Raw genomic sequence first — 17,803 nt, 5'->3', positions numbered from 1 at the left:
TGTAAATTCTGATGAAAGAATACATTCCTTAATTTCATCACTTAGTTTGCTTTCCAGAATACATAGAACAGAGACGTTGCTGAGATATATGCAACAACAGTGACTTTGCAATGCATCAGCTCTAAGTAGAGAGAAGTATGTGGAGCATTTCTGCCCAAACTCAGATTCTCCCAATCAAAGTTGTGCTTTAGACAGGGTTGTGTAGTATCCTGCCTGCTCTGCTTTGTGAGAGTTTTTTGTTATTTTTAACCATCTGTCTGATGCTGGCAAGTATGTGTGTTCCTAATTAATTTACAGAATCTACCAATTTAAGGGCTTTACATAGTTTCAAAATGTAAAAGGCTACAAGCTACAAATTATTATACAAAGTCATGACAGTTGAAGCAGTAGAACTGAAAGTGAGAGCTGACAGGGCCTTGGAGAGTAATTAATACAACCTCTCATCTTGTAGATGAATAAAAATGCCAGCAAAAAAGTCATATGTCTATTTCTCTTTGATTTAATGATCTTGCTAGCAAATTGTATACTTTTCATTAACAGAAGTACATTTCTTCTGCTATTTTTAAATTCCTTTGATTTCAAAACTGATAATGGAGCTAAAAGAAACAGATTATTTTTATCACTTATTTTATTTTATTATTATTTATTGTGCAATTAAAAATAAATGATCCTTATCGATTCAGTTGAGGAATCAGATATCAACAACACAAAAAGTGGTATCTTCCCTGCTTACTTAGCATCATGTCTTTTAGTGTCTTCCATGTTGTCACAAATGACATTTTAGAAAATATTTCCCTCTTTTCAAAATTACTCACATTCCATTGTATATGTGATTTCCATTTATTGCCTACAGTAAAAAAAATGCTATAGACAACATAAGAGTTTAGCTATCTCTTCTAGATATCTACTGAAATTCTTTTGGATCTATATCTACTAGTAAGATTTCTGAGTCATCTAATAGTTTTATGTTTAATTATTTGGGGAGGTGGGACTTCCATATGTTTTCCATTGTGTCTGTTTCATTCCACCTTCTCAACAATATACAATGCTCCAGTTTCCTACATTCCACCTCATGCTTACCTTTAAAAAATACCCATTACTTTCAGTGAGATCTGTTGTGATTTTGATCGACATTTCCCTGATGATTGATAGAGTCCTTTAATATACTCATTGTCTATTTTTATTCCTTCTCTTGAGAAATGTCAAGAAAAAAAACTGCTTTACAACATAATATCTATAGTTAACAATATGATGTTGAGTTCTTTAATGCAGGTTAAGAAAGATATCTCACAAGGAAGTTTTTGAGGGTGGTGGATACGTTTAATAATGTGGCTGTTCTGATGGTTTCTGGGTGAGTGCACATGTTCAAACTTATCAGAGTATGCATAGATGCTAAGGGGGTCCAATTTTTAGATAGGAGATATGTTTCCATAAAGTTGCATTTAAAAATATGTGAGCAGTGCTGGGTGTTTTCTTATTTTATTTTTATTTTCTGGAGGCTTGAGAAGAGAATCTGTTTCCTTGCCTTTTCCAGCTTTTAAAGGTGCCTGCATAAACTCTTCCATTTCTTGGCTCAGAGCTCCTTTCTCCACCTCCAGAGCCTGAAGTGTAGGGTTTTCCAATCTCTGCTTCTGTCCTTGAATAGCTTAGAGATCATAATCTCTGATAATTCATGATAATCTCCCTGTCCCACTGCTCTTAAGTTAATCACATCTACAATGTTCATGTTGCCAAATAAGGTACTATGCAAGAGTCCTGCATACTCAGATGTGGGGATCATTGGAAAGCCATTATTTAACCTACTACAAACATTTGCGACCACAAAATGATATCCCTGTACTCGGTAATAGCCAGCAGTAGTAACCACTCTATTATAATAGAAAGGAATTGCAAAACAATATTTCAAAAAGGCATCAGCATATTACAGGTTTAAAATAAAACTAAGGCCCCGAGTGTAATTAATCAATCACATATATGAATGTCTGCATTATTTATTTGGTCATTCATTCATTTTGACAGTACTGGGGTTTGAAGTAAAGGTTTCATATTTGCTAGGTACTTGCTCTTCCACTTGAGCCATGCCTCTAGCCATTTTTATACTGGTTAATTTTGAGATAGAGCTCACTTTTTGCTCTGAATGGCCTAGATCACAGCCCTCCTGTCTTAAATTTCTCACTATACTTGAGAAGACAGGAGTCTTGCAATCTGCCCAGTCCTTGGGCTGGAACTCTCATCCTTCTATTTCAGTCTCCCCAGCAGCTGAGAAGATTGGCATGGTACACCACTACACCTAGCTATCGGTTGAGATGGAGATCTTGTGAATCTTTTGCCTAGCATAGCCTTGAACTCCCAATCTTCATCTCCTGAGTAGCCAGGATTACTGAAGTGAATTACCAGTGCCCAGTAAGGATGTTATTTATTTATATATTTTTTCACAATACAACAATTTATTTAGATGCTTAAAATGGAAATTATGTATTTTATAGTATCTTTAAAATATCTTTGAAACATCTTTTAAGCTATATGCCAGTGGCACATGTCTGTAGCCCTAGCTACTCAGGAGGCTGAGATTTGAGGATTATGGTTTGAAGCCAGTCCAAGCAGGAAAGATTGTGAGTCTTCTACTCTTAATTAACCACCAACAAGCCAGAGTAGGGCTGTGGTTAAAAGCTCAGTGACAGTTCCCATGCCCTGAGCACAGGACTGGCACACACATACAAAAAAGAAATCCTTTAAAATATCTTTCAAACATTGTTAGATACTTTATAGTATCTTTCAGTAAAGAGTTGCAAGTTTACCACAAATTCTGAATATGTTTTGTTTCATTTGTTCCTAAATACTCAATATTTGGATTCTATGTAATTGATATATTTAATTTTTTCACTTTCTAATGTTTCATCAATGACATTGGAGTTATTGCATCAGTTTTTTTTTGTTTTGTTTTGTTTTGTTTTGTTTTTGCCAGTCCTTGGGCTTGGACTCAGGGCCTGAGCCCTGTCCCTGGCTTCTTTTTGCTCAAGGCGAGCACTCTGCCACTTGAGCCACAGCGCCCCTTCTGGCCATTTTCTGTATATGTGGTGCTGGGGAATTGAACCCAGGGCCTCATGTATACGAGGCAAGCACTCTTGCCACTAGGCCATATCCCCAGCCCTGCATCAGTTTTATATCCAGCAATAATTGTAAAAGAATCTTATTAATCCAAATAGTTTATTTCTTTTTCTGGCTTTATTTTTCTGAGATCACCAGAATAATCTCAACAGAAGTGAGGACATAAGAAGCCTTGTTTTGTGCTGTTGTGTTTCAACAATAGCTCTGTCCCATAGGGCTCGTGTGAGTGTTGGGACCTTTATCAGGTTGTGATCATTTTTTCTATTCTTCATTTGCTCAGCAAAACTGTCTGTTTCAGAGCAGATTCCCTTGAGACAGAGAAACAGAACTTCCTCTTTTGATATGTACATTTATCTGATGGCAAAACTCTCTTTCTACAAAATGTGCAGGCTCTTTGATGTTTTACTAAACCACACATCTCATGCAGTTTATATCATTTTTTTTTTTTTTTTTTTTTTTTTTTTGGCCAGTCCTGGGCCTTGGACTCAGGGCCTGAGCATGGACCATCCCTGGCTTCTTCCAGCTCAAGGCTAGCACTCTGCCACCTGAGCCACAGCGCCCCTTCTGGCCGTTTTCCATATATGTGGTGCTGGGGAATCGAACCAAGAGCTTCATGTGTAGGAGGCAAGCACTCTTGCCACTAGGCCATATTCCCAGCCCTATATGATATTTTTCTAAATCACAACCTTTCAAGAATTTATCTGAATCACCACTAAAAGTTCTCCATAACCAAAGTGAGGCTCAAAACAGATTGACTTCGTCTACCTCTAGCACCTAGACCAGAACTATTTCTAACTTACTTGTTGACTCAAAAGGACTACATGAATGAGTATAGCCTAGATTTCTCTGTTACCTACATGGGATATTCATGGACATGAACTGCTAGGATAGTTTCCTAAGTGAATAAAATTGATGCAAGATACTTTGAGTACATTGTATTAAAATTTCAGAGAACAAAATCTTATATAACTGAAGTGAGCAGTCCTCTTTCAAAAAGGTTGGATATCAACATATCATTGAATAATCAGCAGTTTTAACCCACATATATGTATTTATACACACAAATATCTTAGAAGAGTATATATATATACATATACATATATACAGGGAGAGTGAATATATATGAACATATATACATATATATGTACATATATGTATGTATGTAAATTGCCAAATAAGGTAACATACAGGAGTGCTGCATACTCAGATGTGTGGTCCATTGGAAAGCCATTAGAAAACCTACTACAACACTTCTGACCACTATATGACATCCCTGTACTCAATGATAACCACCAGTGGAATAGTCTATTATAATAGAGAGGAACTGCAAAGTAAAGTCTCAAAAGGGCATGAGCATAGTATGGGATATGTGTATGTGTGTGTGTACACATATATATGTATACATACATATTCATGTATATATACACACTCTTCTCAAATGTTTGTCTGTATGTGAATTTAGCATATTATTTATCATTCAGTAAATTATGAAATATTTTCCAGGAATATATTAAGTGTCTTAGGAACTGTATAAGGCATTAAGATACAGTAGTAAGTATGATATTATCTGAACTTTAAGTAACTTAGAGATGAAAACATATAAAAAGAATTGTCTCCCTAGCCAGGCACCAGTGGCTCATGCCTGTACCCTAGCATTTCAGGAGGCTGAGATCTGAGGACCATGGTTCAAAGACAGCCCAGGCAGGAAGTCTGTGAGACTCTTATCTCCAATAAACTACTCAGAAAAGGCCAGAAGTGGAGCTATGGCTCAGGTGGTAGAGCATTAGCCTTATACACAAAGAGGCTCTAGGACAGCCCAAACCCTGAGTTTAAGACCCAGGATTGGAAAAAAAAAAAAAAAAAGAAAAAAGAATTGTCCTACACAACCAACGTTTCTGTAGAGCTCATCATGGAATGCAGTGAGGAGTAAATATCTCAGTCTTGATGAAAGAAGAAAAAGGATTTTGAAGTCTCCTGGTATGCCTGAAGAATAGGTAGGAGAAAGGGCCGTAAAAGTCATAGGCACAAGTGGAATGGAATTTGCAAAGTCCCTGAAATGAAAGAAGCAGGAGTATTTTCATTTATTCATATAAGCTGAGGGCTGGAAATATAATAACAAATACAAGCCTGGAGAGATAAACCAATGAAATATCCCAGAAACTTAGTGACAATAAATGTGCTATCTAAACGTGCATATTTGTGATAATAAAAAAGATTAAATAAATATATTTGGGGATCACAACATAAATATAAATTAAATAATTTTAAATAAACATATTTCGATTAAATTAAATGAAAATATATAAATATAAATTAAATAAATATATATTACTTATAAATTAAATAACATAAATTAAATAAATATAAATTAAACAAACATACTTGGGAATCTAAACTTTTCTAGACAAGCCAAGGCACCCCACTTATAAACTTCTAAGTGGTCTGCTTTATCCTATTGAAGGTATTGAGGAAGCACTGACATGTCTAAAGTAAAATGATAGAATGATGATATAAATATTAGTCTATGTGATAATATGTGGATTAGGGAAATAGATAACTGAGGTAATTTATGAAATTGCCTCAGATTCTCCATGTTGTAGCAAGAAAGAAAGTTGATGAGTTCTACGCTATTTAGGAAGAAAAAGCAACAGGACATCGTTGCAAACAATCAGCACCAGGTCTGGTTTTTTTGCCTTGTACAAACTGATTGTTGTGTAGGCTCACATCAACAAGGGAGCACGTACCAGAGGCGCTGCCTAGAAGCCAGCTGCATTGTGTTTGCTTATGAGGGCAACAGCAGTTAGAAGTTTTGCTAAGTGTCAAACTAAGCCCTTAGGGATCTCCGTTTTCACTGTGAACAATTGCAGTCTATGCTATAACAGAAAAAACAAGGACCGGAACTAAGGGGTACACTGCAAATGCCACGGAAAACTATTTTTAAAAAATTAAGGCATGCAGCAAGAACAAATGCTATGTGACTGATTTCTAGCATAATAAGGAACAACACTAAAGTCCCTCTGATTAAGAACAACACATCCATGGGCAAAGCTGAATTCTCACAATCGGAGCAAATCTTAAGATAATATGTGCTGACAAGTCCTTGAAGACAGCCCAAGCTGGTTGTTTTGAACCTGGTGTTTTTAGAGGTGTTCTTTCCCATCACTTCTTCTCTCAGAGCACCTAGTAATACAGAGGTGCAAGATGGAAGAAGAGGTTTCTAGAAACCATACCAACAAGTGAGAATCAGAGATCAAACCGAACAAGGGTGACCGTCAACCTCAGAAAATCATCTGACTCCAGTGTGGCCACAAAACCTCAGGGGTTAAAAAATAAATAAATAAAACTCATAAACAAAAGAATGTAGAATGTGGGTAGAGTAGATCCAAAGGCAGGACATATAAGGGTGGAAGAGAAGTATGAATGAAAATGGGGAAGCACTTTGAAATGTGATTGACAGGTGACCACAAGCTGCATCCAGCCTGAAGCTCTGGCAACAAAATCTAGACGTTTCTACACATTATTGTTATTGTTACTATTATGAAACCTTACTGTTGCTACCATACCCTATGTGATAGAAAATATTAACACAAAGACTCTCAGGCACATATGTGTACACACCGGATCTATGCAGAGAAAGGCTTAAGTAGCTAAATGGCCCGATAAAAGTTAGACCTCCAACATCAGTGTCTCACTGGACAGACTTGAATGTAGAATACAGAGACAGGCACAGATAATATTCAGGATTGATAGGGCATAGTCATCCAAGAGTGGGGTCCTACTAAAATGAAGCACACTAAAGCCCTTGGCACTTATGAGTTGGTACTGTAGTCTCACTTTCAAAGCATACATACAAGTCAGCTTCACATTGTTTCATTTGCCATCTCATTCTGACACATGGAAGAAATACACTCTTCAGAGCTTAACCCAGATCAGTTATGGTTGCATGTATGTGTTTTGTTCTCTGCACGCTCTTCTGTAAAAAGCCATCATAAAGCTCAGGAGATTGAAACAACAAAATGATGGATTTGGTTCACAAGCCTGAAGTTTGAGCAGACCTCAGTCGGGGAAGATAATCTTTGACTTTAGTTGGGGCAGTTCAAAGGATGATTCGTAATATTGTGTTCCATTTCTGGCAAGTGACACAGAACAGAGAAAGAATACCATGGAAGCTCCTAACACTTGGGCTTCTAATTCAATGGAAAAATAAGACTTCTCTTTCTTTGACCAGCCATTGCTAGAAGCTTCAGGAAAGGTAATTTTTGGATAGCAGCTGTGAAGTATTAAGACTAAAGCAGGGCCAGATGTAAAGATTTTATTTGCCTTCCACAAGATGGAATTCATGAAGCCTCATAAAGTCGCAGTTAATAAGTTGCCTGCTTTGCCTTGAGGTATTTTCAGTAGCTCATAATAGCATTGATTTCAGGATACATGGGAGCTGTTACTTAACAATACCTTATGGCATGTAAAGGGTCAAGTAAAAATGATGAGGAAAGATCTTGTTTGGCTTAAGAAAATTAAAGCCCTGCAAGCACAAAAAGTAATAAAAGGTTAGTATGTGCCTTTTGTCAGATATGTGATATGTTTAAATGAACCCTTATTACAAATACCTCCACTATTTTAGTTGTAAACACCTTCTACTGAATGCTAAGTAGAAAATCCAAGTTGGCCCTTCATGCTATCATGTGTTGAAATGCTACCTAATATCTAGTGGGAAGAAATGACTAGAAAATTCTTGAACTTTACAATTGCTGTGTTTAGGGTTTGGCTGGTCTTTTTAAAGTCAGTAGTTTGGGTTATAGTTGCTGAAAGACTAATATTAAGCATTACAGTGTAATACTTAACACAATCCTGGAAAAAATTAAGCATCTCTATATGCAACATGTCATCAAATATTTTTATTAAGGCTCAGAAAAGCTCTCACAAAGAGCTTCAAAATAGCAATACACATTTATGAATTCAATTTTTTTCTTGAGACATCGACCTTGATCTGTGATAACAGATAAACATATGATATATATATATATAATTTTTAAAAATAAATGAAGGATAAAGATACTAGTTGTTAATCCTCATCAGGACATGATCTTCCAGATTGTGTTTAAAAAGTAATGATTTCGTTTGAATTACTAGTTCTAAAACATCTGGAATGTCAGAGAAGCAAGAAAGATGTGAACCTTTCTTTTGAAAAAAACACATTTTCACATTAGTTCCAGTGTGTGTGATAGGAAGGACAGCTAAGAAGAAAGGTCAGGTCTGGTTGGTTCAATGTTTCCATCAATACACAATAGACATGCTCAGTTGAAAGATCAGTACAAGAGTTCAGTGCCACAATCATAATTTTTATCATTATAACTATCATGAAAGAAAACATATATCAGGAATTTTAGAATGTGCCAGAGACAGTCTAAATTCATATACATACTTACATTCTCCTATTTCGCTAAACATATAAATGGAGTCCATATTAATGGATTTACTCATCAGATATTCTTTTGATACAAGTATTGTTTACTATCCCATTTTACAGATAAGCAAACTGGTGAATAGAAAAGCTAAGTGTTTGTTCGGCACTGCCAGAGATCTCATAGATGGTGGAGTCAGGATTGAAGCTTGAATATGAACTCCAGAGTTCATGCTCTAAACTATACCGCTATGGTTCTTTAAGAAAGCAAAACAAGGTCTATAAGAAAAGTGTGAAGTCATGGTGTAGTGAAATCTGCATGTGAACATCCTGTGGTCTCATTTTCAAGATACCCAAGCAGGCTTCAAAGTGTTTCATTTGCCATCACTTCCTGACAAATGGAAGACATACACTCTATAGAGCTCAGCCATGGTTGTGTGCATGTGTTGTCTTGTCCACACACTGCTGTGTCACAAGCCATCCAAAGTGTAAGAACTAACTGTGCAACTTTAGAGACACATACCCCAGGCTGCACCCGCGGGTGAAGTAACACCTCCCCATCCATCACAGTAGCAGAACCAAAGCTATGCTGAGAAATGCCTTGCCTCATCCTTGAAACAAGCCCAAGAAGGAGGTAGGATTTACAGCTGAAAATCAGTTCTGAGAAAAATTAGGTGACTTATTTATTATATCAATAGTTCGAAGCTACTTTGAAGCCATTTGACTCCAAATCTTGTGATCACTCTCCTCATTCTCTTGAATGTCCTGGACAGTGGCCAGCAGAACCATTAATAAGTACCAGGATCTGAGTCCCACTCTAAGGAATCTAATTTAATCATCTTGGGTAGGTCCTGGGAATAGGTAATACATAAAGCCCTGCCTATGGACTTAATGGAGAGTCAAGACAAAGAAACTCCCACTCCTCTAATACTGTTTCCTATCTTGAAATGATCTTTGGTTTCAGCCTCCTGAGATGCAATGGTCCCCATGATTCTCACCAGCAAGGAAAATTGAAGTGATTGGAAACTTTAAGTGCTTTGTTTCATGGGTTTTAAAACACAAGACATAGATATTAGATGTAAAATGGATTTGCTTTCATATTCACAGATAATTAGATAGTTGTGGATAGAGTGTCAAATTTTTTAATTCATTTTTTCTGATCTTTATGACAGGTAACCTTTCTATAATATAATAACCTTTCATTTAATTTCCCACACTCACTGTACTTCTACCCTTTTAGCTAGTGCATCTGTGATCGACAACGCCATAACACAGCAGTCACGTGACTCGTGACACTGGAATCTCATTATTGGATCACAAAGCTCACCTTTCTTTTGTCTGTATTCCCTTATTATTATTATTTTTATTTTTGAAGCACCATCCATTTGTAGTCTTAGGTATTTCATGGTGTTATTTCTATGCATGCACACAGTGTCCTCTGAACAAATTCACCTCCACCACAATATTTGTATTATTTCCATCATTGTTCTCCACTCTCCAACTTTGCCTAAGCTGAGTTGATGTGGCTTTTTTTTAAACAAAAGCATTTTAATATTTTAGTGAGGCATACATTTTACTAAAACTTCAAAATGTCTTCAACACAGGATGTACTATTCAGTTGTTATTCGTTCACTTAGCTTGAATATTAATAAAATGGAAATCACAGATGAGGTAATATCTTGCTGTTTTAATTATATGAACTATAAAAAAATAATAAAATGTTTGAATAACTGGACTAAATGTTAATTGGAACATTAGAAAACCAGATGAGTCATTTTTTCCCAATGTTATCTTTGGATGTGATAAGCCTTCGCTGATTTCTACAGAGCTTCACACATTTCAGTTTCAGACAAAATGAGTAATATTAAATCTTCCATCTACGTGTGTATGATTTTTTGTTTTTACTTAAAGGGACTGTTTTAAACATGACACGTCTTCTGTTGGGAAGTCATCCTTTCCATCAACTGCATGGTATTACCTTTTGGAAATGAATGGCTATTAAAACAAGAGTAATGCTTCTTGAAATTATATGAAGCTCAAGCTGAAGAGTGACTACACCAAGCAAGTTCACTTAATCTTCCTACAAGTATCTGAATTCATGGGGTTGCCGCCAGATTAACATAGATATTCTACACCCCTGGTTCCAATAGACCAATCCTGGTTTCCTTTAGGCTACAACCATGAAGATTAGGAATTATTTTCACCAGTGGCTGAAGTACAAATGGTAAATCATCTGAAAATTTAAAGAGCTAAGATGCCACTAGGGGCAGGGTGACATATCATGAGGCACATTGTCCAATATTTATTTTTTAAAAAATATATATATATATAGCCATGCCCTGGGTGGCTCAGGTATGGACCCCACAAAATGAAATTTATTTCATTATTACAAGTTTAAAACTTTCAGATGTCAGGGATAAAGAAAATTTGGTGGGGTTTTTTCTCCAAAGTGGAGTTAATGTTCTTATTGATTCTCTTCTATTTTTATTTTCTATTCAGATGTGGGAAATACATTCCTTTAATAACAATGTGGTTTTTCCTGCTAGAAAAGCTTTCCCTTTTGTTACCTTAAATGCACTGCAAATATGCTTTGTACAAGTGGGTCCTATTAGCTACTTGTCAAATAATTCCACCATAATGTTTCGTTCATTTTGGTGCCTTCCATGCATTTCTTGACCTGCAATTATGTTTATTAAACAAGCATGTATTCAGTGACCTCAACAGAGGTTGATGGGGTAATATCAGTTATCTGATAACTGACCTGAATAGAAGTTGACAATTGAGATTGGTGAAAATGGTGGCTTTTAATAAGAAAATCATTCATTAAACTTGTGTATTGCTTAGGGATTTTTTCTTTCTTTTTAAATGAGACATCTCTCTGCTCTTTTATGATAGCAATATCCACAATAGAGTTAAATTCCAAAACTTAATGAGAAATTGTAAAAGAAATGAAGAACTTAGGGTATTGCGGTGTGATGTATTAATAGTAATGTGATATCAAAGCATCTCATATAAAAGTGCATTTGTAGCTGGGTGCCAATGCCTCACATCTGTAATCCTTGCTACCCAGGAGGCTGAAATCTGAGGATCATGATTAGAATGTCCAGTCTGGACAGGAAGGATCTTCAGACTCTTATCTCCAATTAAAGAGCAAAGAGCTGGAAATGGTGCTGTTGCTTAAGTGATAGAGTGCTGGCCTTGAGGGAAAAAAAGCTAAAGGACAGCACCCAGGTCCCGAGTTCAAGGCCGGATACTGGTACAAAAATGAATGTGTATTTGTATATGTTTACCTATTGTGACTTTCCTCATAGGAATAACTCCTGAACTCAACCTACTTTCAAACTGGAGCTTTGAGGCCAAAAATATTACTCTTCTACTCTGTCTTCATTGAAGGCATGGCTCACTGTATCTGCTTTTTTTTTTTTTTTTTTTTTTTTTTGGCCAGTCCTGGGCCTTGGACTCAGGGCCTGAGCACTGTCCCTGGCTTCTTCCCGCTCAAGGCTAGCACTCTGCCACTTGAGCCACAGCGCCACTTCTGGCCGTTTTCTGTATATGTGGTGCTGGGAAATCGAACCTAGGGCCTCGTGTATCGGAGGCAGGCACTCTTGCCACTAGGCTATATCCCCAGCCCCTGTATCTGCTTATTAATCTTTCATGTTTTCAGTACTTTGAGCAATAAGAACCAACTCTTCTAATTCTGTATTGTACATCAGGGATTATCTCATCTACATCAAGGGACAACATCTAGGGGGTTTTCTGTTTCATTTATCAAATAACGAGTATTTGCTGATACTGATAGTATCAACCAAAAAGGTTTGTCTTTGTTTTCATTTGCCAAATATGGTTTGTTATCTACCAACAGAAGGGTATAATTTCTGTAGGAAATTGCTAGGTCTGTAAGTGTTATTTTATGATTGCTTCTGACTTAGATTTCAAGAACCACTTGCCCCTCTACTCTGATTTGAGATCAATGAGATGGCCTAGTCCTGTGAGGATTACAAAGCTATGCTTTGGTTGTTCAGCCTGCTTTTTTTCCTCACATCTCCTCTTTGACCCACACTAAAATAGTTAAAGCCTCAGACAAAAAAGTAAGGAAGCAATGGCCTCTTGGGTATAGTCAACGGAAATGTATATACCTGACTCTTTGTCTTCACTAACTTCAATTTGTGAAGTTGGAAACATGAGTTACATAGTTCATTAGCTTCTATTTAGGCTTCCTCCAATTGGACATATATTTGGGAATTTGATTTGATTGAATATTTAATACTGAATAATGATTAAGAGTGGTATGTTGATGTAGTGGTATTTTGTATTTACAAGCCTTTATTAATTTATAACTTCATTTCAAATCACAAATTGATGTGATATTCTTCCTGTTAGAAGAATAGGATAGGAAAACACATGTATATACACACCCACATACACATATGTACATATGTATATGCTCAGATACACCCATACATACACATGAGTACATGGTTAATACAAGTGTAATGTACATGCAGACATACACACACAATTGCAATTTATATACACACATACATTCCTATATATTATATGTATACATACATTCATAAAATAGAACTGATTTCAAAAAGACACAGAAATAAGTTAAGATTGTTTTCTTTCTTTCTCTCAAAAAAAGGAAAACAAACTTACAATTCCTTTGTGTTTTTACTGTATTATAATTCTTGATGTAATTAAGAATATAAAAGCTATGAAATTGTTAAAAGGAAGTAAAGCTCAGTTTCTGCAAGAAACAGTAGTATTCAATTGTATTTCAAAATTGTTTATTACACCTAAGTTTCCTGATGATTTCCGTTCATTTTTAAATCAAATCATTGTTTATTATAGTTATTCTGTTTCTCACTTGTAGTCTTTTTATTGTACACCATTGATTACTTGTAGACAACATAAACTTATTAACCAACATCTGTCATATAATATAGGTAAAGCATTTGATAAAACTACTTATCTCTGCAGGCATCAAAATGGAGATTTAGTGACTTTAATGCACACTAATAAAAGTTATATTCATTTTTCACAGATCCAAGAAGTTTATTGTAATGATGACCAAGAAAATGACTATGAAGAGGGTTTTATCTCATTTTCTACATATTCACCCTGTAAGTATTCCTATATGTTACATTTATATGCAGCTTTGTTTTTTTCTTCTTTATCGTCATAGTGAAGTATAGAGGAGTTACAGTTTTATATGTAAGGCAAGTACATTTCTTAGCTTTTATATTATGGAATATAACGCAAAATATATGTGTGTAATTAGAAAACTATGAACATACAACTGCAGAAGTATGAGTAAAGAAAATGTAAAAAAGTAATTAATGGAATGAATTTATACTTTGGTAGAAATACTTTTACAATTGGTAGTTTAAGCGCTCTTGATAGGTTCAGGATTTAATAACCAAACACATGTTTTCTTATCCTAAAATTGATGGAGGCCACACTGATATCTTTTCTACTTGATGACTGTATTTTTTAAGTTTGTTTATGAAAATACAATCATGTTAATTCTAATCCTTACCTTTCAAAGCTATGAGGGAGAAGGTGGACTAGATGCTTTAAGAGCTTCCCTGTTCCATGTAGTATCTATAATTCTATATTCTCATGTCTGACAACAAATTCAGCATGCATTAGGCCTCATAACATGCAATGGTGTGTTCAATATCTTCACACAGCATTTCTGATAGACATCTCATACTCTCTATTTTTTAATTGTTCTTGTAATGGGGATTACAGAGGAGTTAGAGTTATATAAGTCAGGTAATCAGTACATTTCTCTTTGAACAGTTCACCTCTTCCCTCTTTTTCTCCAGGTTTTTCTCTCCCTACCCTCATTCTCCACAGAGTGTATAGTTCAATTCCAACATAGTGTCTATCAGTGAGAATCACTGATGCATCTGTTCACCCTCTGTCCCACCATCTCTGTGTTCCTGCATACCCTCCCTGAAACAGATAAACTTACATACAAAACAAAAGGTACAGAAATCAAAAACAGTGACAAAGAAGAAGAGAAAAGAAAAAACAAAAAACCCACTTTTCATTTCTAGGAGTTTATTTCAATAAACATCATTTTATATGCTCATATGCATACAGCTCTACCACTACCACCTGCTGATTTTCAGTCTTCGCAGGTGAAAATTCCTGTATTTCTTTGTTAAAGTCAATCAGAAAATTATTGTAGCCACCTTTCTCCTTTCTACTTTCTCTCGCATGCCATAACTAGTCTATCATATAATACTGTCCACTCTATCTTTGACATTTGCCAACCTTCCACCATTTCTCAAGGGCTGGGAATATGGCCTAGTGGCAAGAGTGCTTGCTTCATATACATGAAGCCCTGGGTTCGATTCCCAAGTACCACATATATAGAAAATGGCCAGAAGTGGCGCTGTAGCTCAAGTGGCAGAGTACTAGCCTTGAGCAAAAGGAAGCCAGGGACAGTGCTCAGGCCCTGAGTCCAAGGGCCAGGACTGGCAAAAACAAAACAAAACAAAAACCCACCATTTCTCATTCATTTTTTTGCTGTTTAGCTCTAAAGAGGTTTATTCCAATTGTACAGTAGTTCTCAGTGGAAGCCTATTCATTTCCAGCTTGGCAATGAACAAAGATTTTCTGTCATTATGACCTGGAGAGAGAGGTTCACTACTGGTCTTTATTAAATAGAGACACCGAGAATGCTACCAAACATCCTACAATATAACAGACAGTTCCTCAGTCCAAAATGCCAGTAGTAAAGAGCTATTAAGAAAGCCTAGGATAGTAGTTGCCATTCTATCATGAAGGAAGTAATCACTCTTCTTTAGATCACCCAATAGGTTCTCAATTTTACTTTGTATATTCCATACGTTGGCACAATCAATCAACTCCTTCAAACATTACAGCACATGAACTAAATAATAAATTCACAACTTTCAAGCTTACATATTTGAACACTATAATGATATTAAAGGTAATAATCAAGGCCCCCAAATGATACTTACCTTATATTTGTCATGATATCTAATCTCCAGAAGAACTTTGTATAATAGGAGAATTTATCTCATTTATTTCCAAAGCTAATTCTCTTGCCTGCAGTTTGAAATTGAGAACTCTCACAATGATAAAACTACATTTGGGCTGGGGATATAGCCTAGTGGCAAGAGTGCCTGCCTCGGATACACGAGGCCCTAGGTTCGATTCCCCAGCACCACATATACAGAAAATGGCCAGAAGTGGCGCTGTGGCTCAAGTGGCAGAGTGCTAGCCTTGAGCAGGAAGAAGCCAGGGACAGTGCTCAGGCCCTGAGTCCAAGGCCCAGGACTGGCCAAAAAAAAAAAAAAAAAAAAGAAAAAAAAAAAGGCAAAACTACATTTCCAGGCTCAGCCTTCAGACTTCCGTGGGAGACATGGTCAAGAATGGAGGCTCCTAAGTGAGAAGATTCCCACTGGCTTCACTCTTACTAATGAAGCATGAGCTTACTAAATCCAATTTTCCAGAGCTGAACTCCAGGTGTAGGCACATTTGACATATACCAGGGAAACATTGTTGCCTCATTAGTGTCAAGAAACAGTGGATGTATAAGCAAAAGTGTGGCTCTGAGTAATTTACTGTAGCATAAATGTAATTCTGAGTTGATGACTGATTTGCCCAGACAAAAAGAGTGAATTTCCTTTACTTGCCCAAGCATCCATTTCTTTCTAGTCATTTCATCATCTCAGTTAATGTTTCTAGGGAATACATTGTTTCAGGCTTAGTGTTCTGGTGCTAGGAAAGGAAAAATGAATGAAATCTGCATGGAGATATCACTCAAAAATGAGCTTCTTGTAAAGACTCTTCATTCACATCTGGTACTGAATTAAAATTTTTCTCCTAGTGCTGAAAAATTTCTACAATACAACCCTACATTAAAAAAATCCTTTTTCTCTCTACTCTGCTATTTGGTTTTTTAAACTATGCTTTTTACCTAAAACAAGTATTTAAAACAATAATTCTCATATTCCATTATGGAGGTTCCAAACTTGGCTTGAAGGTCCAAAAGTCTACCTTATTTTTTTTTAACATATTCACTTATTTTTAAAGGTCATTATAAAGTGATGTGCAAAGTGGTAACAGTTACATAAGTTAAGTAATGAGTTCATCCGTTTCTTTTTAACAGTGTTGCCTCTTCCCTTTTCTCCTAGTTTCTCCCTCCTGAACCCCCCCCACAGTTGTATAGTTCATTTTCAACATATTGTCTAGTGAGTACCACTGCTGCATTTATTCACCCTTTATCCAACCATTTCTGTTCTCCTCCCTACCCTCCCCCAAAGAGATAAACTTATAAGCAAGGCAAAAGGTACAGAACACAAAAACAGTGACAAAGGAGAAAAAATAACAGAAAACCTCCTGTTTCCATTTCTTGGAGTTCACGTTGATAAATACCATTGTATATGATCATATGCATGTAGCAATGGAGCCCTTGTGATCTTCTCCTAAGAATATTTTCCTCTGGTCTCATTGTGTGAATGTCTACAGTCCTGTAAAATGTATTATATTCAAGTACATTTTTGTCTTTTATCATCAAGTGTGTTTACATGTAGATTTCTAGGCACATTCTAGTTACCAGAAAATTTTTTTATCCTTCTTTTAGAGAAAAATTCTTTTAAAGAAGAAATGTCCTCCCTGCCTTATGTATGAAACTGTAACCCCTCTGTACATTACTTTGACAATAAAGAAATGAGAAAAAAAATTATGCACAGAAAAAATAATATTTGGTAAATATTTGCAGATTTCAAATTGTCATATTCGGAAGCTTTTGTTTTCTCCTGAGAAAAGGGCATTTTGTATATAATATTAAAATAAATTGCAGCATGGTTCTATGGGTGGAGGGTATTTGATCAAATTTCAGGATAGTATGCATTTTATTTGAATGCCCTCTCATCAAAAATATTAATTATTGACTAATATTTTCAAATTAGTAATAAAATATCTTAACAACTTATAGTAAATTATAAAAAGTATACAATTATAATAAAAATTAATATGATAGAAATAATCAATATATTAAGTTAACTAAGGTCAAAGATTTATTTGTATTTATTATTCATAAGCCAGTTGAGACTTCTCCCTTTTTTTAACCTTTCAATCACTTACTTATTTCAACAAGTTAATTACAGTATAGTGTTTTTAAATAAAAATTGATAAATCTGTCAAGAATATTCATCTGCTCAATGATAAACTCTACCAAATCAAAATATCATTATATCTGTGTGTATCATCTACTGATATAACAAGACTACAATAAAGCTCATTGGG

At 35.7% G+C, this 17,803-nt stretch overlaps 1 protein-coding gene across 4 annotated transcripts in view; it reads left to right on the top strand.

The window, feature by feature from the left end:
* The window catches only part of Bank1 (B cell scaffold protein with ankyrin repeats 1), a 185,154-nt gene that overhangs the window by 131,477 nt on the left and 35,874 nt on the right, over positions 1-17,803 (top strand). For all 4 annotated transcript variants that reach the window (XM_048333516.1, XM_048333518.1, XM_048333517.1 and 1 more), the window contains exon 8: positions 13,557-13,635. In XM_048333516.1, the coding sequence (XP_048189473.1) occupies positions 13,557-13,635 (79 nt within the window). The remainder of the gene's footprint in view (positions 1-13,556; positions 13,636-17,803) is intronic.

This window comes from Perognathus longimembris, chromosome 24 (assembly GCF_023159225.1).
Source record: "Perognathus longimembris pacificus isolate PPM17 chromosome 24, ASM2315922v1, whole genome shotgun sequence".
NCBI lineage: Eukaryota > Metazoa > Chordata > Mammalia > Rodentia > Heteromyidae > Perognathus > Perognathus longimembris.
The sequence above is the reverse complement of the archived record's forward strand: the minus strand, read 5'-3'. Positions and strand labels throughout refer to the sequence as shown.